Raw genomic sequence first — 26,785 nt, 5'->3', positions numbered from 1 at the left:
TTAGCTCGATAATTTTTCCGGCCGTGATAATTTCCACTTGCAAGCTTGTTTGTTTTCCTCGCCCCTCTCTCTCTCTCTCTCTATGGGGTCAACACGCACTGCTGCCCACTCTGGGTTGACGCCATTTTTGCCGCGCGCACCCTCACGCTCATGCGGACGCGTCGAGTTTAAACAAGGCTTAAAGCTACACTGAAGTTGGCAGTTTGATAAATGCAAGTTAATTCTTCAGCTTAAACTTTGTTTGCTTCAAGTTCAATCTTTGTGTGCTAAAAAGGCACATAAGTTCCTGAAGAGATAGCAATACATATTCTCCTTTTATTGCCAAATAAATGAAAAGCATGTCATCGATGACTTGTCTCTTGCTGTATCAAAATCTCACCAAGCTTTCCTCAGAGATGGTTCCAATAATGTGCTTAAAGTCAAGTCAAATTCAGTTTGTGCATGATTACATGATATACAAAATGTTTTAATACTGTATCCTAAATTGTGGATAATTAAGCTAAATATCATACACTGAAGTACATTTCTGGAGTGTTAAAGGGTTAGTTCACCCAAAAATGAAAATTCTGTCATTAATTACTTACCCTCATGTCGTTCGACACCCGTAAAACCTCCGTATCTTTGGAACACAAATGAAGATATTTTAGTTGAAATCTGATGGCTCTGAAAGGCCTCCATTGGCACAATGCACGGTACACTCTCAAGACCCTTAAAAGGTACTAAAGACGTCGTTACAAAGTCCATCTCACTACAGTGGTTCTACAATAACTTTATGAATCAGCGAGAATAGTTTTTGTGCGCAAAAAACCCTAAATAACGACTTACATAGTGATGATGATTTCAAAACACGGAATCATGAAGCTTCGAAGCGTTATATGAATCAGTGAGTCGATTCAGCAGTTTGGATCGCCAAATTTCAGCAGTTTGGCGGTTTGACACGCGATCCAAATCATGATTCGGCTCAGTGATTCATAACGTTTCGAAGCTTCATGATGCTTTGTTTTGAAATCGTCATCACTATATAAGTCGTTATTTAGGGTTTTTTTGCGCACAAAAACTATTCTCGCCGATTCATAAAGTTATTTTAGAACCACTGTAGTGAGATGGACTTTGTATCGACGTCTTTAGTACCTTTTAAGGGTCTATAGAGTGAACCGTGCATTGTGCCAATGGAGGCCTTTCAGAGCCATCAGATTTCAACTAAAATATCTTCATTTGTGTTCTGAAGATGGTCTTACGGGTGTCGAACGACATGAGGGTGAGTAATTAATGACAGAATTTTCATTTTTGGGTGAACTAACCCTTTAACGATTAAAAGAAAAAACAACAACAAGACCTAAAACCTAAAACCGTGATACGAACCGTGGGTTTTGTGCCACCCCTACGCACCTAAAACACAATCATCCATTGCAGTTTTCACCCATTTTATTTATTGCTTTTGGTATTTATTCAAGTGCATTTTTTTGTTAACAGACTGAGAGTCCATTGCTTTTATTGTTTTTGGTTGTTTTGTTCATTTGTTGTGGATATTTAAAATGTTTTCCGTTTTCAGTGTTAAATAGTCTTTAGAAATAAAAGTTTATTGATCTTTGAAAAGGTGTACCTGCATTATTATGCCATTATCATTATTTTAGAAGAAAATGGTCTCAGAACGACAATATTATCGTTTATCGCAATAATTTCTTGTCCAATTTATCGGCCAGCAAAATGTGTTATCGCGACAGGCCTACATAGATACTGTTTGTTGCATCAGACACTCGCGCGCTTACTGTACGACTCCGGTACATCACCAAAATTGCGCTCTTCAGAAACAATTGCAGAATATGACAGAGGTCGTGTTTTAAAGCAAAGCACACACTGAAACGAACAATTCACTAAAGACACAATGTGAGTCTCTCTTCTCTCTGAAATGTCTGATGTGATCAGCCTGGCCGTCTTTACATGAGCGCTGTGTTTGGACTGTTTGAATGATTTCGATGACTGGACCACTGAACACTTTTCCAGAGTTTTACGGCTCAAAATGGCCTGATCACAAACAGAAGCAGAATGGAGTTAAAGAGTTAGAATGGAGATGTCCTCTTACCAGGGTCACAGGTGCTGCAGATGCTCAGTGTGATTGTGATAAACTCTCGACTTCTAACATCATCTGACTGCGTGACGAATATTACGTTAAAGACGCAGCTTCACGTACTTCTGTAATTTATTTGCGTTTATTGCATTACATTATTTTAACGCGTTAAGGAATTTAAATGAATCGCATGCGTTAACGCTTTAACGTTGACAGCACTAATATATATATATAAATGAATGTCTTGCCAAATAAGTTGGATAGAACGTGGCACATTTTTACTTTGAAACGTGCAGATTTTGAGTGAATAATGATTTTCGCATTGGTCTTTTACGTACACAAAGCTTTCATATGGATTCAGAAGATTTTGAATATAGCTAGTTGTACGCATACTTTTATGGTATGTTTATGTTGTTTATGAAGGTTGATAGCTTCAGTGCCCATTCATTCATTCAAGATATAAATTGCCTTTGTACGAGTTTTTGTATTCTGTGTTTATAACATGATATAGTTACATAATACAAGCAAGAGTGATATTTTCTCAAATATCAGCACGACTGCGAAATGTGATGATTATTTTATACTAAAGTTCAATAAACAAGTTGATCATATGATTTGACCATTTTTAGACACAACGTTGTTGATTCTCCGAATTTCTTTATTCAAAATGTCATAATTAGAACATTAATCTCATAAGATTATTTGGGCAATTGTAATTGCAGTAATTGCGGTTGTCATTTAATTGATTTAACAGCCCTTTAGTGTTCAAAAGTGTTGTTAATTAAAAGATGATCAACAACAAAAACGATTATAAAAGGGGTGCCCTATTTTCCAACTCGTTTTCCAAAATGTCTGTGCACAGCCCTGCCATTTTCAACTAAAAACAGAAAACTTTGTATGCTTTTTGGCCATTCATTTACCCAACAACAGTGTTTTGTGGGCCTGGACACCGAAACTTTTGAAAACAGATTTCAAAGTGCAAGTGTTTGAAAGCAATACTGTCTTCGTGTAACGAATGTAGCAATTATGGACGCAGACATTTAGATGAGTTAATCTTCCAATGATTCGATCAAATTAACATCCTTTTCAACAAAGCACAATTCAGCTCCAGATCTCCCGGAAATCGACCATCGATCACGAGGGAGATGGGGGCTAGATTCTGCCCGGAGCTACCAGTTATAGTTAATAATTAACTGACTTCCTATGGACTCGAAACTCAAGTTATCGAGGAAGGACAGAGGACTTTTGTGTTCACAAGACAAAGAAACAAACCAGATCTCTGTCTTTGCATGACCAGTAAATGAACTCCACGTGACAGCTAAAACTCCAAGCAAGCTCACAGAAACTGTTACATATGAGTGCACCAAATCGCTGATTATTGGACTTTCATTCAAATAGCCTTCGACATAACTTTTTAGTGTGTTTACAACTGATACACGTGACTATCATGCATGTATATTACTCACAATTCATGCAATTATGTAACTATTGAATGAGTGGATGAAAAAGCATCGTGTTTGGTACCAGTGCGTTCGTATGGGTATAATCCAACAGATGAGCTGAATGAAATCTTTATAGAATTGATCATGTCCTTATAGTAAGAAATTAGGTCTAAATTTACTCTCTGCTTAAGAGCAGGAAACTAAATTCTATAGTTAACCCAATTTTGTGGGAGGGGTGGAGACACAGTCACCCCTGAAGCCTAATTGGCCAGAACCCATCCAGGGGATGGGCAAATGTTTGAGTTTAATCTCAGAACACGAACGAAGAGTTCAGTTCTGTTCTCAGTTTCTGTTCACAGTTCTGTTCGCAGTTCTGTACAGACCAGTTCAGAGTGCAGTTGAGTCAAGTTCGGTTCGAGCTGGTTCGCGGCCTGTTCGCAGTTCAGAGATGAGCTAAGGCCTAGCAGTTTGACCAGAGTGAGTTCTGAACGGAGAGCTCCCAGGAGACGATCTGACGATCGTGACAGACCAATACAGAGAAAATGGGTTAACAACGATTTCATTCAGGCCATCTGCTTTTCTCTCACTTTCCTTTCTTTTACTTAAAGTTTATTTTATTTCCGTTAAGTCTCGGGTTCTGTTAAGTTTCGCCGCAAAAGTCTCTCAACAACGAGTTTCTAACAGCGCGCTCCAACTTCAAACAACGCCCACAAGACTTCCATCCAGCCGCCAACACCCCACGTGGTTGGCTTCCCCCGATGTCGACCAGACCTTCAGCGAATCAAAGATCCGGGAAAACCCCTGTCCAGCCAGGAGAAGGGAACCCCCTTGTCAGACGACACGCGAAACACAAACGCAAGTAACGCCTCTTGATTTCGAGCTGAACTGGTGCATTAGATCAAATGTAATAACCCTGCCTAAGAAACGATAGGAGGTTAAATTACTGATCAATGGTTTCTTCAGGTCATGTGTCATAAATGCATAGATTGCTTAGGATGTCATAATTTCTCTCTCTTAGAACTTATTCTTTCCTCACCTTCTTCCTTTCTGCAACGTGTGAATGTGCGAGTGTGTGTGTTTATGTTAGATATTAGTTTGATGTGTTAGATTAATCAATAAAGTTCCGTTTGTATTCAAAGATAACTGTTCTTGTGTTATGTGCTTATCAATTTAATGTCTTGAACTGCCGATCTAAGTTACCTGGCTGTTAAATAGTGTTTCACTATTGTTCGGATATTAATATCCGCTGCAGAGTTGATATTTACGGCCCGTTCAAATGAACGCTAGAAGAGTCATTTGCTCGGCTGTAAAATAGACTCTCAAAATTCCCTATGAATTCATTAAATTCATTCATTTGAGCTAAATATACATGTTTCCCTTTAACAGAGCCCCCTTTAAGTTCTTACATATCGGCGGACGAATAAGTTAAGGGGTAAACATTAATTCTGAATTATTTATAATATACAGTGTCATTCGAGTCTTTCATTTTAATTCAGTTCCCCGTTGAGTTATTATTTTATCTGACTCATAGTCGCTACATTCGCGTAAACTACAAAACGTGAATGTGTGAAAACGGTGGCGTCACGCGCATACGTATTATGTGTTTATTCAATAGGCACGTAGTGTTTCTTTACAAAGTAACATCGCCATCTACTGGCCTGGCATGAATAATAGAGCGTTTGAAGTCATTTTCGTGGATTCGTGTGAATGGCAATTGCTTTGACAACGCTGTCGTCTGTTTGCCCATTTGTGTTGTGGAGATGAAAAGAAAGTGATGCTGAATAAATGATAGATTTGATTAACTATCCCTTTAATATTTGATGGAATGACTATGACATGAATAAACCAAAATAAAAAGTCTTGGTCATACGACATCTAATGGCCGTTTAAAATCATGCTTTTTGATCACATCATAGAACGGTTTTCGGAGTCGGTACCTTTGCATGTGGCTGTTGAAAGGTGACTCTTGAGTTGTTGGCCAGGGCCGAGTACCTCAACAGGTTGGTGGGCGTAGCTGGAAATCTGTGTAAACTTCCTGTCTGGCTGTGTAGGACAGAAGAGAAGCAGATATGTACGGTGTCCTTCAGGGCTTTCAGTTGTGACTCCTGCAACAAATTAAGTGAGACAACACACATGAGATTAATGGGCAAATATTTATCACGCTGTCATCTTATCCTTTTGTCCTGAAACCATTTATCTGTTCATTTGCTTCACGCTCTCTGCTGGAATTGCAAAATCCCTGGCCTAAAAAGATAATAGAATTCATTCTCAAAGTTTACATTTTAGAAGATAGCAGAAGGGGAAAACATTAAAGCTGAACTGGAATGATGAAGCGGATCGGCTCACGTCTCACCTTATCCAGCGCTGCCTTCTCCAGTTCATCTTTGGCTACTTTGAGTTTGTTCTCCAAGTCCATCAGTTGCTGACCCTGCACAGAAGATGCATCGATCCTCTTATCATCGTATCAAACTCACAGTCTTCGTTCAAACTGTCTATTTATATTTAAAGTGGGCTCCGAAAGTCTAGAAAAAATGCTTCTCACTGTAAAACATGATTGCCCCATTAAATTATTTGAATGTATTTCTTCTCTTTAATTGCTGTGACAAGTTTTGAATTTTGAATTAAAGTTTATAGGTTTTAAAAAATTAAACAGAGCATTCCATTGTCTTGACTATTTGTGAGTTGAAACAAAGATTATCTCTAAGTTGAGTTTACGTTTTTATTTTTAAGGCAGCAGGGGAAATGTCATTTCTAAATTTAACCAATCGGTAATGTTTAACAGTATAATACATTTTAAATTCAACACATTTTTCATTACAAATTATATTATCAGCGTAGTTGAAGAGAATCATTTAAAAGAATAATTCATGTGAAATTACAGACTGATTTGCAAATGATCCAATGAGCATCTTGAGCTTCAGTGGAAAAAGAACATTATCAGTGTAAACTTCATTATTTGATTAGTGACCTAGAAACAGCCCAGAATCTTAAATAAGCATTTCTTTAATATTTTATTTTGCACCTGTTTCTTTGCTTTAAAAATTCTATAAACCTGCTGCTCATTTCCAGGTTTAACACTCTGGTGCTCATGTGGTGGTCAAAAAATGACCTTTTTTCTTGTCTTTTTTTTTCTTTCTTCAATTAAATGAACGTACTATATTTGTGTTTTTAAATATTTTTATTTAATACTTTGTATTTTTTTAGGGGATTTTATGGTACTAAATTATATGTATGCAGTAGTTATAATCCATTAATTTACCTGAAAATGAAATTTCCAATTTAAACCGTCCTAAATCTTGAATGCTTTGGAGCACAGTATGTCAAGCTGTTTTGACTTTTATTTATTCACAGGATATGAATTCTTGATATCAACAATTCAATTTCAACTAAATATCTGTTATTGTGGGTCCTATCATACACAAGGCGGAATGCAGCGCCAGGCAGAACTTAAGTGTTTCTTGCTAGTTTCAGCCTGACGCAGTTATCATTTTCACATCCTGCGCCTGGTTGTTTAAATAGCAAATGCACTTGCGCCCATTTGTGCACCCATGGGCGCGCTGGTCTGAAAACAAGGTATGTTCAGGCGCGTTGCTATTTTGAGGAACTGAAAACGACTACGACATCCATTGACCAGCTGAAACCTGGTCTAATGTCAATAGCGCAGTATTTTTTGTTATTTAAAGAGCGTGTTACTAATATGTGCCTATAGGTGGGTGCACAATGCCCATACACTCTGCTTATTACACACACAGGGATGCGCAGCAGCACACAAACATGCCAAATATTAACAATAAAAGGATTACAATGTAAAAGATTATCATTGTGTGTACATAAATATCAAAATGCCTACATATCATAATGGATAGTCATTGCATGAATTACCTATTTGCAGTAATGACAAATGAAATTGGCTACTTATTTTAACCAATCGTGACAATACACGCGTATTTAAATGTGCCAACCATTTTTCCCATCGTTAAACTAGTGTAAAATTTATTTTGTGATTATTTTGTAATATGTAAACTGGGTAATTTGGTTTGCTGTTGTGTGATGCAATGGTGACATTATTAATACGTACTGGCGCGCTGACATGGAGCGCAGTTATTGTTATATGTAAAAAAGGGACATGAACAAAGAAAGTGAGAGAGAGCAGGCAGGTGAAGTGAGTTGGACTGCAGTGTGTGTGTGTGTCTCACGATATGAGCTCTGACAAATAAATAAAGTCCCTTAAGTTGTATATTTACGTGTATGCCTGCATTACTACGTTGAACCCATTTACAAGAGACTGGAGCTTACTCAGGTGTCCCATAGCCCCACTTACACTAGCAAAAGTACTGCACTTTAGACCATGTTCTCAAATTGTTAAAATAGAGCCCAGTTTTTTTTTCACTAGTTAAATGTTTTTACTGGTTGAAATTCAATTCTTGATATCAGGAATTTCTGTGAGTGATGAGGTCATTGTTGATATAAAGAATTCACATTTTTACTAAAGGAAATTGAATTGTTGATATCAAGAATTCATATCCTGGGAGTGAATAGAAGTCAAAACGGCTTGCCATAGCACAGACTTAAGTTTCTTTTTAAAAATGACACTTGGCAGAAAAAAAAGTGAACTTCTAGTTATAAAATGTTATCATTATGAACAATGCACAAAAACTTTTATAATTATTACACTTTTTCTAGATTTTTTGCTCTAAAACTGAGGAAAATCAAAGCCATAAATCTCCACAAGCTGTGTTCCAAATTTGTAGTCGATATCTCAAGAAATGAGCTTTCAGTAAGATTTTGTTTGGTCGCAGTACCAAACGTTTCCACTAGATGAAACTTGTTTCTCAATCATTCCAATGCGGTTATTTTTGACTGTGGACCCATTTATGACTATTTTACCTTTTCGAATCATGTCCATTATTTATTTTTTTGGATCACGTGTTTATGTGTTGATCATGTGTTTATATATCAAGTGCCAACCTTTAAGTTTTTTACCATTCCAATGAGGTATGTTAAAAAAGTAAAATTTTTCAGCCAAAGAGCACCAGAGGGTTAAATCATATTTGAATTCTATATGCTAATGCATTCAGAGACTTTGTTCATAGAAAGTGTGCAAACAAACCAAAGAACCCAATTTTTTTAGCTACTTTTATCTTAATATCTCTAGCAGATCTAAATATAAAAGCTTGCTCACTTTCTATATTTATCTCAATATATCATACTTTTGCTTCAGTGAACTCTAATCCTTATATAATTGAGCATGATGCTCTTTATTCAGGCAGAAGTACATAAGGACCTGCCTTCAGTATGTCATTAGTTTAGTTTCATAAATATTGCTATTTGACTGTGACTAGTGTGTGCAGTCAACAACAGACTCATTGAGATCTAAATAGGTAACAGAGATTGCCCATCTGGGATGATTAGCACACGCTATCTGGGCAATGTAAAATAACAAGCTTGGATATAAGAGAAAAAATTGGTATTCATTCTTTACCGAATGGATTTAAATGTTCACACAGTTTCTTAAATATGCTCATCTTAAGTCATCTAAAATCTAACATGAACAGGCTATGATTTTGCATTTTCACAAGTTTGAATGCTCCTGAAATCATGAAAAATAGATGAAGAGTTATTTTGTTTGTGCTAAAAAGTGAATAGCTTTTCGGGAACGAGGTGAAACCTTTCGAAACTACTGAAGCCTTTCGTTTTGAGCAAGAAACAAAATCAATGGAAGACGTCAGTCTAAAGAAAAATAGCTCTTAGATAGTGTTTTTCTCAGTGACTCAGCGATTAAACATGTACACACAAACACACACACAGAGTTATTACACAACAAACATAAGTAATTTAGACGTGAAACAAAACATCAATGCAGCTGGCTGGACAAACCAAACACATCTTTAATATTTAATTTAGTTTTACATTATAAATGCATTTATGACTCTCTATCAGTGGTTCTCAACTGGTTTGGCCACGAGACCCACATTTTCCCATGGTCATTAAGCTGCGACCCAAATTTTTAGGAATTGAAACCATGCAAATGTATTTCTCAAAAACTGTTGACGAAGTACCGTCCCTCTTGAATAAAAGTCTTGCATCAGAAAAACATTTAGAAAAACATTTTTTGGTTGATTATGTGGTTTGTTTGGCTACACACTTGACGAACCGAGTTGAGAAAAACTCCTCTAAATGAATGTTCATTGTTATATGAGTGACAAATGTATAGCATTGTGGGATATTCTGTAATGGGATTTGTTTTCAATCAATGTAATATTACCATAATCACAGTAGATTGTGAAATATCCTTAATTGCTTGTTAAGCAGCTGCCGATTTATCACAAAAAAACTATTCAAAATATAATTAAAACAAAGAACAATTTGCAATCATTGTGATTGTGTGTTATAACGAGCCTATTATGCCATTGCCATCACAATTTAATCTATTTAATCTTTAATCCATGTGTAATTATTTTCACAGACATCTTTCAAGCACAAAAGAGAAGAGAAGAGATGGATCACGAAAGCCAAATTCTAAACAAAAAAGGTGTTTTGCTACGGGAACAGAAGAGAACTGAAGGTAAAACAGGTGATAAAGAGCAACTACTGTACCAGGCAAAGGCTAATACATTTTGAACAAACAGCAATGTCACACAATATGTAACAGTCTGTTCCTATGAATAATTTGACACATACAGTAGATGTGCATAATTCAGGTACTTCACAACAAAAAGTGATTGTGATAAATGGCGGCACTTTGAATAAGAAAAAAATCCATTTAATGCTGGCTGGATCTGGGGGAAATACTTTGACAAAGCAATCCTGCTCATTGTCCTTCTCGAGCTTCGCTGTGCTATCCCGAGCCTCTGAATATCCTACCTTTGCTTCCCATTACCGAACAATGCCGCTTCAAACCGACTCGTACTTAAAAGGCAACTCTAGATATTAACTCTGAAAATAACTTCTTTAATCATGAATATAAAAGGAGGAAGGATAATCTTCCTTCATTGATTTTTAAACGGGCGATGCAGAAATAGATGTACAGCATAGATAAAAGCACATTAGAAGAAAGTAAGTGCCGATTGGATATTGCTTTTTGAAAAAGTTTTGCAGGCACCTTGAACAGCAAAATTGATAATATTCTTTCTTAAAAACACGTGTTAGCCTGTCTTGACGATTAAAAAGCAAAGGATTTAAAGTGATGCACTTCGGGTGAAAACCCAGTGTTTGTATGATGGCACCAAAGGGCAATGTGCTGGAAATATCAGCTGACATTTTCCCATATAACACTGCAAATAAGAGAGGAAAGGTCAACCTACATGGCAGGAAAGGTCACTGTTTTTTATACATGAATTTTCCCTCTCATCTCACATGAAAAGGTCAAACCATTCAACTAGAGTGCACATATTAACACTAATCTGTTTTATTTTGGCCAAAAATGCAGATTATTGTGTATGATTTTTATGACGGTGACATTCACATTGCTTTGTTTGCACTTTCAAAAGCATCTCAGAAGTCAGAATGGTTAAAAGAGGTTAAAGACCCCATTTGGAATAAGAGGTGTTTGGCTTTCGGACCATTTGTGGAAGCTCTAAATGCTTTTGTTCTCATAAAAGTTGAATTTATAGCAAATTGTATTTGACTTTATTTCTCTTTTTCCATTGGTATACAATATATACACTATCGTTGGAAAGTTTGGGGTCTGTGTGATTTTTCTCTCTTTTTTAAAAGAGATGAATACTTTCATTCAGCAAAGAGTCACAGTAAAGGCATATATAATTTTCCAGAAGATTTCTATTTCAAATAAATGCTGTTCTGTTGACCTTTCAATTCATCTAAAGACCCTTTCACACAGAGCTTTGATCCCAGAAAATTGCCATATTGCTAGAGTCCCTTCTGTGTGAACGCAAACACGTCCCAGGATTGATCCCGGGATGGGGACTTAGTTACTTTGCCAGGATCAGTCCCGCAACACCTTAGTGGAATGGTGCACGATGCGCTGGTTTATGATCGAATCAGAAAAAAAATGCACAAGCGTGGTTTCTCGAGACAGAAAAATCGCAGATCATAAGCAAATTTAAGACACTGGGGAGATTACATGTCACATCTTGATGTAATGTGTCTTTACAGGATCTTTACGGGATATGTGTGAACACATGCACAGATTCCATACAATCACTGGCAGTGTGAATGAACCAAATCCCGGGACACCTTATCAGTGTATTTTCTGGAATTTCTGTGTGAAAGGGGCTGACAGCTGCTCAAACTTCATTGGTTACCACCAGCTGTGTTTTTTGAGATACGCAAACGTCCTCAACGGCAGTCTTGACACCTTGGACAAAGATACCGCATGCCAATTTTCAAGTCAATCAAACTTATGGTTGCATACTTATAACCAGTTTTTTTTTTTTCTATGTTATAGGATCATCAAGTGTCTAGTTGCCATGTGCTTTTTCACATGACCACAGAATGAGCTCGTGTGCTGAGCTTGGTGAAAATTTCTCATTCTGTTCACAAGTTATAGACATTTGAGTTAAAGTGGCTCCGCCCACTTCTAACGTTTTGCTGGCCCTTTGAAATGTCAACTTTTCTTGATAATTATTGACACTCAGACTCCAGAGAATCTTGCTGCTCTGGATTGGTTCCGATCTAGAGTTGCTCAGAATCAGGAGTTCTGCCATGTGGTAAGAATGTCCTGGGCGTGTGCGAAAAATAGTGTGGTATACAATCCTTTACGCATGGGAAAAATGAAAAGGCGCCCCCCAGTGGACGATTTCTTTAGAATTTTTCACGGTGAGTCAAGCAGGCCCAACGAGTTTTGTTCCCATCGGCGTCCGTTAACCTTGTCTGACAGCTGCTCAAACTTCATTGGTCACTTCCGGCTGCATTGTTCGAGATACGCAAACTTCCCCAAAAGCAGTCTTGGACATTGGACAAAGAAACCGCATGCCAATTTTTAAGTCAATCAGACTTAGGGTTTCGTAGTTATAGCCCTTTTTATGTTTTTTTCCATGTTATAGTGCCACCAAGTGGCCAGTCGCCACATGCTTTTTCACGCAACCACAGAATGAGCTCTTATATGTGTGCTGAGTTTGGTGAAAATATCTCATTATTTTCACAAGTTATAGGCATTTTTGGCTCCGACCACTTCTAAATGTTTTGCCGGCACTTAGAGACCGTGAATTGAAATTTCAACCTTTTTTCAGACTCCAGAAAATCTTGCTGCACTGGTTTGGTTTCGTTCCGATCGGACCAAAAACCTAGGACTAGTTCGTAAAAGTATGTTTTCCAAAAAAATCCAAAATAGCCGAAAATTTCACAACTCGACGGTCGAATCAGAGACATGCATTTTGTCTTGAGCCAAGGATTCCAACGATATAAGACACTTGAGTTATGCGTGATTTCATATTTTACACCACTGTAGTGCCCCCCCGACAGGCCGATCAGGGCAAGCCTTTGACGTTGTAGATGATGTGAGTACTATTTTAGGGCATGCTGGTCCCTGGAAATTTTAACTAGTATAATAGGGTTTCAGCGCCTGAACCCCTTAAAAAAAAAAAAAAAAAAAAAAACTCTTTTCAACACTGCTAATGAGAAATGTTTCTTGAACAGCAAATCAGCATATTAGAATGATTTCTGAAGGATCATGTGACACTGAAGACTGGAGGAATGATGCTGAAAATTCAGCTTTGCATCACATGAATAAATGACATTTTAATATGCATTAAAATAGAAATATTACTGTTTTTATTGAATTTTGGATCAAAGAAATGTGGCCTTATTGAGCGCAAGAGACTTCTTTCAAAATCATTAAAAAATCATACCGACCCCACACATTTTTGTACGGTAGTGCAGTAGATATTTTATTGAAGGACAAGCTGAAAATTCCTGTTTCGATAGATTACATGGGCTTTTCTCAGCACAAATTAACTAAAGCATCTGGTGATGTGTCCTGACTGACTGACATGGTATTTCTGATTCAGTTTACATTGTCAATGGTTACAGTAACAAGACAACACACAATAGCGTTGAGCTTCAGACCTGCTCAGGTAAAATCATCTTTTTACACTAAGGCCCCAGCGCATCATGCAAGGCTACAGTAATGACACATCCTCTTTGTTTGGTTCTTACCTTAAAAATTAAATCCTTTTTGCCATACCTCAGCTCTTTCAGTTGGGCTTGGATTTTTTTGGACTGCAAAAAGAAGATAAGAGAGAATGTGCGTTAGCTTATTCAAATAGTAAAATTGGTTTTAGATTGTGTAGCGGGCTTTTTGTGGCCGTGCCGAAGTGTTCCTTTGTGAACACTTGCTGGGCAAAGCTCCAATTCAAAGGAGAGACCATCACTGAGCAAGAAAATATAAAACTCTTCCCTTCAGTGGACTGCAGGGACCACTTGATGACGCAAACACATTAACACATCAACACTCAGGCATACACACTCGCACAATAACACGTATTGCATGGTATGGCATTGTCTTGGCTTGCTGCCTGTGGATTGCTGCCACCGTTGTAAACATTCACAGGAACACACACACACACACACACACACACACACACACACACACACACACACACACACACACACACACACACACACACACACACACACACACTTCGCTTTCTCTATAGCCTCAGTGTCTTTAGTAATCTCTTAGTAACTGAAGTGTACAACACCTCCACAAAACTAATGACATTTCATTACTCTTTTCCCCCTTAGAGAAGCAAAATAACACTTGCGTTTTGTTGTCTACCTAGCCAATTTCCGTTGCTTGGAATGACAAGGAGGTTGAGTTTGTAATATCAAGTTGGTTGCACTTGAATCGAGCACCAAGTTGGACAGTGTGTGTGTGTGTGTGTGTGTGTGTGTGTGTGTGTATATATGATGGGTAGTGTAGGGGCAGAGAATATACAGTTTGTACATATAAAAACCATTACACCTATGGAATGTCCTCACTTGGATAGCTAGACAAATATGTCTGTGTGTGTGTGTGTGTGTGTGTGTGTGTGTGTGTGTGTGTGTGTGTGTGTGTGTGTGTGTGTGTGTGTGTGTGTCCCCTGGTAAGCCCAACTTTATGGGGACAAAATGTCCCCACAAAGATGGCAACATCGAAAATCTTGTCCTTGTGGGGACATTTTTTGGTCCCCATGAGGAAAACGGCTTATAAATCATCCTATGTTATATATATTTTTATTTTATGTAAAAATGCATAATGTTTTCTGTGATAGGCAGGCTTAGAGGTAGGGTTAGTGTAACGGGATACAATATACAGATTGTACAGTATAAAAATCATTACATATCTGGAGAGTCTCCACAAAAATAGTGAACCAGACGTGTGTGCGTTTCAAGTTTAAAGCAAATGATGGGAAAGCAAGATTTTGGCCACTGCGTTTAAGAGAAAAACGTTTTGTTAATAATCATAAACATGAAACTTAATTTTATACTATAAACATATACACCGATCAGGTTGGATATATTAGGCCAGGGGTTTTCAAACTGGGGACCCCCAGGGGTCCTCCAGAAGGTTCTAAGGGGTCCCCAGAAAATTCCAGAGAATAAAGACAAAGCAAAAATGGTTAAAGTCTAACAAACATTCTAACTGTTTCATATCTAAATGTGTCTTGCTGTATAGCCTACATACTCTCCAGAATTTTTAAATATTATGGATATTTTTCTTACACACACCATCGATTCACTTCAGAAGGCCTTTATTTACCCCCGGAGCCGTGTGGGGCACTTTTATGATGAATGGATGGATGGATGGATGCACTTTTATGGACTTCAAATTTTTGCCAAATTTTACCATTATAAAGCTTGGGAGAGCCAGGACATTTTTTATATAATTCTGATTGCATTTGTCTGAAAGAACAATGTCATATACACCTAAGATGACTTGAGAGTGAGTAAATTATGGGATAATTTTCATTTTTAGGTGAACTATCCCTTTAAATATAGCCAATTTAAGTTTGGAAGCAAACGTTTTTAATGTTTTTCATACATAAAAAAAATATATGGGGGTCCCTCATAAAAGTTTCATCATATTGGGGGTCCTTGGCATCATAACGTTTGAAAACCCCTGTATTAGGCAGCAAGTGAACATTTTGTCCTCAAAGTTGATGTGTTAGAAACAGGAAAAATGGGCAAGCGTAAGGATTTTAGAAAGTTAGACAAGGGCCAAATTGAGATGGCTAGACGACTGGGTCAGAGAATCTCCAAAACTGCAGCTCTTGTGGGGTGTTCCCGGTCTGCAGTGGTCAGTCTCTATCAAAAGTGGAACAATGAAGGAACAGTGGTGAACCAGCGTCTGGGTCATGGGCGGCCGGGGCTCATTGATCCACGTTGGGCCCGTGTGGTCCAATTAAACAGACGAGCTACTGTAGCTCAAATTGCTCAAGAAGTTAATGCTGGTTCTTGAGAGCAATATTACATATTGGCCTGAAGCTTGATGGACAATAAACGCTGCAATATTTTCCACTGTGTTTGTGTGTGCAACAGTCCGGCGCTACATACCTCCTCTGCATGTATGTCACAGAGCTTGTTCCCAGACAGAAGTTTGTTCTTCAAGCTTTTATTCTGCAAGGCAGGAAAAGGCAATAAACAGAGATATACTGTACAGACGGCTTTGTAACATCAAGCATGAAACAAACCCCGACGTCTTGTTTTATCTAGGTAAATACACTCAATATAATGGTACCCTGTCCCTGCAGACAAAAGCAATGCCTCAACTGTTTCCATAGAGTTCATTTTGACAGTTCCCTCACAAGCTTATTGAAGCTCAAGGTGACCCAGGAGTATATGCCTCATTTCTGTAATAACCTGCAGTGGATGTCTTTATGGAAATAGATGATGGTAGATTAAGAATCAATACAGAGATGATGGTGGTGCTGAGTTTAATCTAGTGCTTTTCTCCACCTCCTCCTCTGTTTTTTCACTCTGTTCGTGTCCTTTTGCTGTAGTTTTTTTTCTCTCACTATCTCTCTCTCTCTCTCTCTCTCTCTCTCTCTCTCTCTCTCTCTCTCTCTCTCTCTCTCTCTCTCTCTCTCTCTCTCTGCTTCAATTTCTCACTTCCTTTGTCTCTGTGTTGCTCACATGCAAATGTACAGGCTTTTACTGGCAATGTCACCCAGATTCAGACCTACCAGGATTTCACAGGACTTTTTTTCTGATAATTGCAGTCCAAAAAATGCCTCGTTTCTGACTTTCTAGGAGGCTTTTCTCCAAAATTGTGATGCTAATTTGGTATTTTTATGTTTTGCTGTGAAAACCCACCAGCAACCATGCAATTAGAGTTAGTGACAATAGAAGTACAATTGCCTTTAATTGTTTTAGTGCATAATAACAGTACACACTGAAATATTAAGCCAACAATGCAATAGCCTTTATATTTGTGTATTCTGTATTCAGCGTAAACAGAGAGATCCTGTTAACAAAAACGTTTCAGTATTTAACACAAATTGACAGCAAGGATGTGAGAGTTCTTGGATTAATTTTCTTTAGACACAACATTTATAATTAATTTCATGTCATACATTAACAGCAATTCCATACTCTCATTCATTACCATTCCAGGTCATTAAAGTCCCCCAGCTGTCAATAATTTTATACCTTAAAACTCATCTTTGATGATCAAAATCACATTTCCTGTGAAAATAATTTCTGCGGGCCTTAAAATAGCTTTAATGTAACTCCACCCTTGCTTCATTTAGTATACGCGGAAGCATGAATATGCAAATTAGCCCCGTCTCCACTCACACCAGCTCTGACAACCTGATCCACTCGCTCAACTATACTGTAGTAAACACTGCACAATGGCAAGTGGAAATATTAGTTTAGTTCAGCCATATATGTTTGAACCAGAAACTTTGTGGGACACACAACAGTAACTGATATGATTAGCCATAGGCTTGACTACGTGGTCAAACAGCTAATAATGTGTTGCTAATTTTACACAATCTATGTTCCCGTTCGCCAACTAAGAGTCATCCAGCTGCCTTCTAACAATCAGCATCCTTTGAAAAGCTTTGAACATCATAGAAAGTCTGTGGAGAAAAGCCCCGCCCACACGTTGATGGGATTGGTTACATGTTTTCACGCTTTCGAGACTTTGGTTCACTGCAGTTGTAAGGAAAAAATACTCAGCAATGGTGTTGAGCGATGAATTTGAATCTGTAAAAAAACCTAGTGACCACTTTTTTTAAATGAACATGTAAATGTAACAATATGAAAAATAGTGCAAAATGGGTATAAATGATGACTGTTTTTGTTCTTATCAAATAAATGCAGCTTTAGTGAGCAAAAGAGACTTCTTTCATAACATTAACAAATGTTTTGAGCACTAGTGTACACACTTGTATAAAATTACTGATTACAAAGAGACAAACTTACAAAGAGACAAATACATTTTATTTGTCTCAACAGTCTTAACCACTAAGACTTTAGCAACTACTCACGTTTTATATATATATATATTGTAGCACACTTTATATTAGGTGTCTTTAATTATTATGTACATACATAAAAAAAGTTTTTATTTTGTATTGCAAAACACTTTTGCTGCTATTGAGGTGGGACACGTTTAAGGTTAGGGACAGTTTTGGTGGAATGGTTATGGTTTAAGGTAGTCTCAGCTTCAGACGTCATGCTCACGGACCATTGTCTGAACATCTGATGCATATGGCACACAAAATGGGAAACACTTTGAAGTCGAAGCGAAGGGAAGTTTCGAAGTCGGCACACTGATTGGTTGAAATCTCCAGGATTTCCAGGAGACATGTGTGTCACATTCTTTAACAGTCCACATGGGAACAAAGCGGTTGTGACGCCAACCCCCCTGTCGCGTTTATATATCAAGCATTCAGCGTTAGTTCAGGCATGCCACGTAGTCAAGCTCCGCTATCAGCTGATTGGCAAAATTCCAACCCTGCCCATATCAGCTAATCCGATTCCTATGCACTCAATTGGCAACTCTCAAACAGGGCTCCTTACTTAAGCGTAGCTTCAGTTCAATCTGCCTGCTTGGTAGGGTTGGGTACCAAACTCTGTACTTTTAAGGGCACCGACCGAATTACGTCGGTACTACCGAGTACCGTTTCACATTAAATCAATCGGTACCAAATTTCGGTGACTGAGAACGCATCTGGTGATATAGACTAGTGTCTGTGAATATTAAACCGTAAAAAGACTATTTAAATATGAATCCTGCGTGTCTCTTTGCGAATGAATGCCGTAGAAGTGCAGTTTACCACACACACACACACACACACACAAACACACACTATCGAGCTCACTATCACCATGACGGTCGCGTGTTTCCATCTCTTCCGTCTCATACGAGGACATGAACGCACGTACATCATCTCCAGAGCCACTGAGAGTCACTTTATGAGCATTTTACCGTTTCATTTGGGAAAATCATAAACACAGAAATTCAAAGGTCTTCACGGCAACCCGTCAAAATAAAAGTCTGGTTTATCTTGACAAATACATCACTGTTATACAGTAGAATTTAGATACGTCTCAATGAATAATACTAACACTAATGTAATAATAATAATCAAAACTTTATTTTTTAAGTAATAAATTACAATTTTCTGTTTTAATGTTTTAATTTTAACCGTATAAAGCTCAGTTGTGCAGCACTTTGTTTGACAAAAAAAGTTTAATGAAGTTAAAAGATAAATTAAATGAATGTCTTATGTCTTCATTTGATTACCAGAAAATACACAACACATAATTTGTGGGAAATCTTTTCGTAGAAATGAAATTGAAAAGAAAAAAATTATATGGTTGTTTTTATTAATTAAATTTAAGTACCTAGTAGCCTACTATTTATTAGTAAATATTACAGTATACAAACATCAAAGACAATGGCAGACAGAGACCAGGGCAGCTCTGGCATAATGTCAATAACACTTCTATAAATGACTTACAGGTTATTTATAGTTATTGATGTAAACATCCCGAAAGTATCGAAAAAAGGTTCCGTTGGGTACCTGTACCAAATTTCGGGTACCGGTACAGATTCAGGCTCTGTTCTCAATGTGGGATCTACGCTGCCCTCCCAGTTAAAAAAAATGGGAGGTTGTCCCCAGAAGCTGTTGCTGTTCCCTGTCTTAAAACTTTATAAAGTAAAATATCTAGCTTCTAGCTTATGCCAGTTACGCTTTTTTTGTTGTTGAATACAGACAGCTGTCCGCTGGAAGCTAGATATTTTAATTTAGAAAGTTTTACATATGGACATTTTTCTTACACAAACGCATCGATTCGCTTCAGATGGCCTTTATTAACGGAGCCGTGTGGAGTACTTTTATAATGGATGGATGCACTTTTTTGGGCTTCAAATTTTGGGTTGCCATTCACTGCCATTATAAAGCTTGGATTAGCATGGACATATTTTATATAACTCAGATTGTGTTCGTCTGAAAGAAGAATGTCATACACACCTAGGATGACTTGAGGGTGAGTAAATCATGGGATAATTTTCATTTTTGGGTGAACTATCCCTTTAAGTGGTAAGGGAAGGGTCATTATAAAAATTAATTACAGCTGTATTTACATGCAGGTATTATTTTTTTTTTATTACTACAATTAACATGTAAAAACATGCATTGAATCAAATTATTCATTTCAATGTTAGTAGTATTTAAAGACACTTAATATAAAGTGGGTCCAAAAATTTTTAATTAAGTGGCAGTGATGTCTTTTTGTAGATGTATGTGAGACACAATGAGACACTCTTCACAGTGTTGATTACGATTCAAGTGTTTTTTGGCAGAAACATTTTGAAAATGAGAGCAAGTTGCATGCTATCACAAATAAAATGGGGGCGGAATTTGTTTGAATTTGCATCATTTGATTGCGTCAGTCTAACTAAGAGCAATTTTCACTGTATTGCACCAAATTGTGCAATTCATTGACATGGGGTGCAGAAATGGTCAGCGTTTCACTCACTTCCACCAAGGGACGTTTGACAGGAAATTTCAAAACAACTAAAAATGGCAAAGCCATTATCCCAGCAGAACACTTGCTTTTCAGACCATATGTCCAGTGCTTCCGTCATTAAATTAACGCCGGAAGTTCAACATGCTCTTTTCTACTTTTACTGTAATTACAACACCTGCCGTGTAACAGGTCACAGTGGCCCACACCAACAAATTGACTGGGGAATATATAATAGCTGCTGGGTCACAGAGGTGTTACATTAAAATGACTGTGTGTGAAAGAGAAAGAATGAGAATGGAGAAAGAAAGAAAAGAAAGGAAGGGACACTCTGAGAGCAAGTGAAAGGGTGTTTGAGGTAATGAAGCAGAATAGCATTGCAATACGATTCAATGAGATGGAACTGGCCGAGTATCAAATCCACACTCTTGCATCTCAACCCCTCTCTGAAAAAGAAGAACGAGTGCCCAAGTCTGCAAGAAAGATGGCAGCTGTCATTAAAAGTGACATGAGGCTGCCCAGCTACAGATGGCACTGACACAGGGATCCACCCAAGCAGATAGGGCACAGTGCAGTCAAGTCGCTTCAAACAACCGCCATGAAAATTCAGATTTGAACCCCATAGCCTTAAAGGGACAGTTCAGCCAAAAATGAGACTTCTGTCAGACTTTATTCAGGCTCATGTTGTTCCAAACCTGTATGACTTTCTTTATTCTGCGGGACATAAAAGAAGGCATTTTGAAAAGTATCTGTTTTTTTGTCCTTACAATTAAAGCAGTTCCAGAGTTGTTGTCATACAGGTTTAGATAGACATGAACTATCCCTTTAAATTATTATTTTGTAAAACTATAAAGCTAAATTGAATGATAAGCTAAAGTGTGATAAGCTTACCACCAGTACTTTTTTGAATGAAATCGTTATTATGCTGTCATCTCTTGACTTCAGTTGAACTATGGGAGACAATTTCAATACCATGTTCAATTAAAGACCACCTTTAACACTTTACCTTGAATAACACAGCATATTGCAGTATAATAGCATCATTTCTCCATTCATTTATGACCAGCCGTTGGCAAAAAACAACTGCTGTTGATCGTTCTCTTCCTTGATGAATGAAAACATTCAACATTGTTTCGTTTAATCGCTTTTAAATCTCACATATCCTGTAAATGCTACGACTATTAAAGATTAATATATTTTTTTTTCTCTGATGTTCTGAGGCATTATTGCATATATTTAGAATTAATACATTAATAATACTTCCTCCTCTTTAAAAATTGTGTGAGTGGTGCTCGGTACCTCTTGCTGAAGGTCTTTGATGATTTTTGTCTTCTTTTCCATCTCCATCTTTAAAAACTTTATCTGCACGGAAGGGAAAAACATCTTGCATGTTAATGCCACAGAGGCATTTTATACAGAAAAAAAGCATCATAAATTGTGCATGATTTTAAATCTGTTTTAACGAAGAATAAAGTATGCTGTAAAATATAAACTACCGTTCTAAAGTTTGGGGACCTTATGATTTTTTTTTGTGTGTTCACAATTAAAATTACAGTAAAAATAATATTGTGAAATATCATTACAATGTAGAATTTAAAAATGTACTTTATGCCTGTGATCAAAGTAAAATTTCCAGCATCATTTTCAGTGTCACATGATCCTTCAGAAATAATTCTAATATGCTACAACCCCAAATCAGAAAAAGTTGGGACAGTATGGAAAACGCAAAAAAAAAAAAAAGAAGTGATTTCTAAATTTACGTTGACTTGTATTTGCAGACAATATGAACACAAAATATTTCATGTTTTGTCTGGTCAACTTCATGTCATTTGTAAATATGCATCCTTTCCTGTCATTCAGACCTGCAACACATTTCAAAAAAAGTTGGGACAGGAGCAATTTAGGGCTAGTAATGAGGTAAAATGGTTAAATAATGATGTGATTTGAAACAGGTGATGTCAACAGGTGATTGTAATTATGATTTGGTACAAAAGCAGCATCCAAGAAAGGTCTAATCCTTTAGGAGCAAAGATGGGCCGAGGATCGCCAGTTTGCCAACAAATACGTGAGAAAATTATTGAAATGTTTAAAAACAATGTTCCTCAAAGAAAGATAGGAAGAGATTTGGATATTTCACATTCAACAGTGCATAACATAATTAAAAGATTCAAGGAATCTGGAGGAATTTCAGTGCGTAAAGGACAAGGGCGCAAGCCTAAGCTGAACAACCGTGATCTCCGATCCCTCAGGCGGCACTAAATCAAGAATCGTCATTCATCTATAAGCGATATCACCACATGGGCTCAGGACTACTTTGGCAAACCTTTGTCAAGTACCACGATACGTAGTTACATCCACAAATGCCAGTTAAAACTGTACTGTGACAAAAGGAAGCCCTATGTTAACAGTGTCCAGAAGCGCCGTCGACTTCTCTGGGCTCGGAGGCATCTGGGATGGACCATCACACAGTGAAAACGTGTACTGTGGTCAGATGAATCAGTATTTGAGGTATTTTTTGGGAGGAATGGACGCCGTGTGCTCCGGACCAAAGAAGAAAAGGATCATCCAGACTGTTACCAGCAACAAGTCCAAAAGCCAGGGTCTGTCATGGTATGGGGTTGTGTCAGTGCCCTTGGCAAAGGTAACTTGCACTTCTGTGAAGGCACCATTAATGCTGAAAAGTACATAGAGATTTTGGAGCATAATATGCTGCCTTCAAGAAGACATCTTTTCCAGGGACGTCCATGCATATTTCAACAAGACAATGCAAAACCACATTCTGCACACATTACGGAGTCCTGGCTGCGGAGGAAGAGGGTACGGGTACTTGACTGGCCTGCCTGCAGTCCCGACCTGTCTCCAATAGAGAATGTGTGCCGAATTTTGAAGCGCAAAATGTGACAACGAAGACCCCGTACTGTTGCCCACCTTAAGACTTGTTTGCAGGAAGAATGGGACAAAATTACACCTGAAACACTTTATCACTTGGTGTCTTCAGTCCCTAAACGTCTTTTAAGTGTTGTGAAAAGGAAAGGCAACATTACAAAGTGGTAAATGCTTTTTTTGAAATGTGTTGCAGGTCTGAATGACAGGAAAGGATGCATATTTACAAATGACATGAAGTTGACCAGACAAAACATGAAATATTTTGTGTTCATATTGTCTGCAATGAAATACAAGTCAAAGTAAATTAAGAAATCACTTCTTTTTTTTATTTGCGTTTTCCATACTACGTTTTCCATCACTTTTTCTGATTTGGGGTTGTATTTGCTGCTCAAGAAACATTTATTATTATAAATGTTGAAAACTATTGTTCTGCTTAATATCAATCGAATGCATCCTTGATAAATAAAAGCAATAATTTATTTTTTTGCTGGCGCAATTTCCGCTTTTCCGGTCATGAGTATGAGGTAACGCAGCTCTGTTTATCATATTAGATACATCTGAGTGTGTTGAAAATGATGTTATGAAGTTACTCTACGCGTTCGCTCGGCGGCTGCTATGACACTTGTTGCACACTGCATTGAGAGTAAAGCGTTTCTGCAAAATAAAAAAATAAAAAAATAGGGTAACGCAAACATGACGCTGTCGACAGGCGACTCCCTCACACGTCCCAGTTCCTTGGTTAAAGTAGCAATTTTCTCACGATTTACAAATAGTTGGGAACATTTGGGATATTGTAAGTACTCAACTGAAAAAAAAATATATAACACTGGCCTAGTGGTTTTTGGATATTTTACAGAATTTTTTTTTACATAGTGCACCTTTAATGGTTTTTCATTAAACTTACTTAAACCCTGCAGTTCCTTCATGAACCCCAGTCTGGGAAACACTGACGTATCATAATAATTAATGCACTTCATTTTGTTGATAAAAAAATTATGTATTTTCTCTAATACTCTTTGAATGTTTATATCGATATGGAACAAGATTATCCTATTCAAAATCAATGTGATAAATGAGTTAGGCCAAAAGTAATCTAAAAGTAATCAAACAGTAGTCCGATTACATTACCTTAAATATGTAATGTAATGGATTGGGTTACTAACTACATTTTTTGTCATATAATTTGGATGCAGTAACTATCTACAATTTGTAAGCAAACTATCTAGCACTGTTCTGAGCCATATATATTTGAAATATAGTATTTATTTTATTTATTATTTATGTATGGGCTTTAAAATAAAGGGAAAAGAAAAGGTAGATCAGATCTTACTGTACATATTCTGTGTAACCGCTATGTAGATTCATGAACTCAAATGAAAAGAGAATGTCTCTATATAGAATACCAATGTGGAAGTGAGAGTTCCCAAAACAATCCAGAGCGTGGAACAAACAGCCAAGAAAGAATCAGAAGTGTTTACAGCCCTGAGGGTGAAACACAACACCAATCAAATAGAACGTTCCACTATTGCTCCTTATTCCTTATTCACCCAGCTCAGCCCTGAATGTCAAACTACCTCAACTCTCATACTCTCTCTCCTGCCTCCAGCCATGACAGACATTGTGGAAAAATAACAACACATCTAAATACTGAGGTCGAGCAGCTGTGCGCATTTCCAGACAATATAGCAGCAGCGTAGCTGCAGGTGGATTCATTACGATTAGCACTTTAATTGAATTCAGTCCAAGTTCATGTATAGATGCAGTAATGCATAGATATTTTTTCAATCTCGTTTTTTTTTTTTTGGAGGGGGGGGGGGGGGGTGCATATTGTTTCACTACAACAACATGTTTTGATTTGTTGAATACTTCAAGTTTTATATCAGATTATGGTTCATGTATAATTTCATTTGAGTTCTTTAAATAATCTTAAAGTGATAGTTCACTAAAACTTTAGTCCAAAATTGAAAGTTCTGTCATAATTATCTCTCTTGTGTATTTCCAGACTTCTTCCTTTTTGGCAAAATCAATCCATCTTTCCATTCTTCATTCTAAACTTCCTTCAATCCAAAATCCCTTCCTTCCAAACCTACTTGCTTTCAAACTTCCTTCCTTCCAAACCTACTTCCTTCCAAACTTCTTTCCTTCCAAACCTACTTCCTTCCAAACTTCTTTCCTTCTAAACCTACTTCCTTCCAAACTTCTTTCCTTCTAAACCTACTTCCTTCCAAACTTCTTTCCTTCCAAACCTACTTCCTTCCAAACTTCTTTCCTTCTAAACCTACTTCCTTCCAAACTTCTTTCTTTCTAAACCTACTTGCTTCCAAACCTCCTTCAAAAATTCCAAACTTCTTTCCTTCTAAACCTACTTCCTTCCAAACTTCTTTCCTTCCAAACCTACTTCCTTCCAAACTTCTTTCCTTCTAACCCTACTTCCTTCCAAACTTCTTTCCTTCCAAACCTACTTCCTTCCAAACTTCTTTCCTTCTAAACCTACTTGCTTCCAAACCTCCTTCAAAAATTCCAAACTTCTTTCCTTTCAAACTTATTTCCTTCCAAACTTATTTCCTTCCAAACTACTTGCTTCCAAACCTCCCTCAAAAATTAAAAACTCCATTCTTCCTTCCAAAATTCCAAACTTTCTTCATTACTTCCTTCCAAACCTCCTTCAAAAATTCCAAACTTATTTCCTTCCAAACCTACTTCCTTCCAAACCTCCTTCAAAAATTCCAAACTTATTTCCTTCCAAACCTACTTGCTTACAAACCTCCTTTCAAAATTCCAAACTTCCTTCTTTCAAAACTTTTTTTCATCCCAAACTTCCTTACGAATGAACGAACAAACAAACAATGGTATTTTAAAGAATGTTGGTAGCCAAACAGTTTTGGTTAAGGTATAAGAAAAAAAAAAAAAAAAAAACCTTTTCAGACTTTTCTCAGAATCTTAATTTACGTTTTTGTTTTTGGGTGAAATCTCCCTTGAAGGAAAAAAATAATATATTTTGAAGAATGTTTTTTGTCGTCCATATAATGAAAGTCAATGGTCCAAAACAACACTGGACCCCATTGGCTTTCATTGTATGGACAAAAAAAACTAACAAAAAAACGCCAAGACATATATCGAAATATTGAAGAAGGTCAATGTCATGAGGTTGAATAAATGATGCTAAAACAGTCTCTCAGTCCATACGTTTTGAATATGCAATTTTAATAGGCTGATATAGACCTTATTTCTCTTCCCAAAACTCGGGATGATGCTAACGGCTCAACATAATAGCCAGATAATATAACGGTTATCATAAAAAGACACTTACAGGCAAACAAAAGGTCAGAGCTCGTTGGGCCATTTCAACAGCAGTGTAAAATGTTAACATTCCCCGAACTGAACGGGCACATTGTTGCAGCTTGTGAATATATCAGGGGTTGTGAATCGGCTTTGCTATCTGTAATTGGTGTCAATTGGTTGTGAA

General features: G+C 37.3%; 1 protein-coding gene across 1 annotated transcript in view; it reads right to left on the bottom strand.

Annotated features, from left to right (window-relative positions):
• Positions 1-26,785, bottom strand: part of luzp2 (leucine zipper protein 2) — a 299,582-nt gene that overhangs the window by 18,579 nt on the left and 254,218 nt on the right. Inside the window, exons 7-11 of the mRNA XM_079825036.1 lie at positions 21,733-21,795; positions 16,006-16,068; positions 13,627-13,689; positions 5,864-5,938; positions 5,448-5,615 (exon numbers count right to left, since the gene is read on the bottom strand). Coding sequence (XP_079681162.1) covers positions 5,448-5,615; positions 5,864-5,938; positions 13,627-13,689; positions 16,006-16,068; positions 21,733-21,795 — 432 coding nt within the window. The remainder of the gene's footprint in view (positions 1-5,447; positions 5,616-5,863; positions 5,939-13,626; positions 13,690-16,005; positions 16,069-21,732; positions 21,796-26,785) is intronic.

Source organism: Gobio gobio (assembly GCF_949357685.1).
Source record: "Gobio gobio genome assembly, chromosome: 9".
NCBI classification, from domain to species: Eukaryota; Metazoa; Chordata; class Actinopteri; order Cypriniformes; family Gobionidae; genus Gobio; species Gobio gobio.
This window is presented reverse-complemented; position numbering and strand designations above follow the sequence as displayed.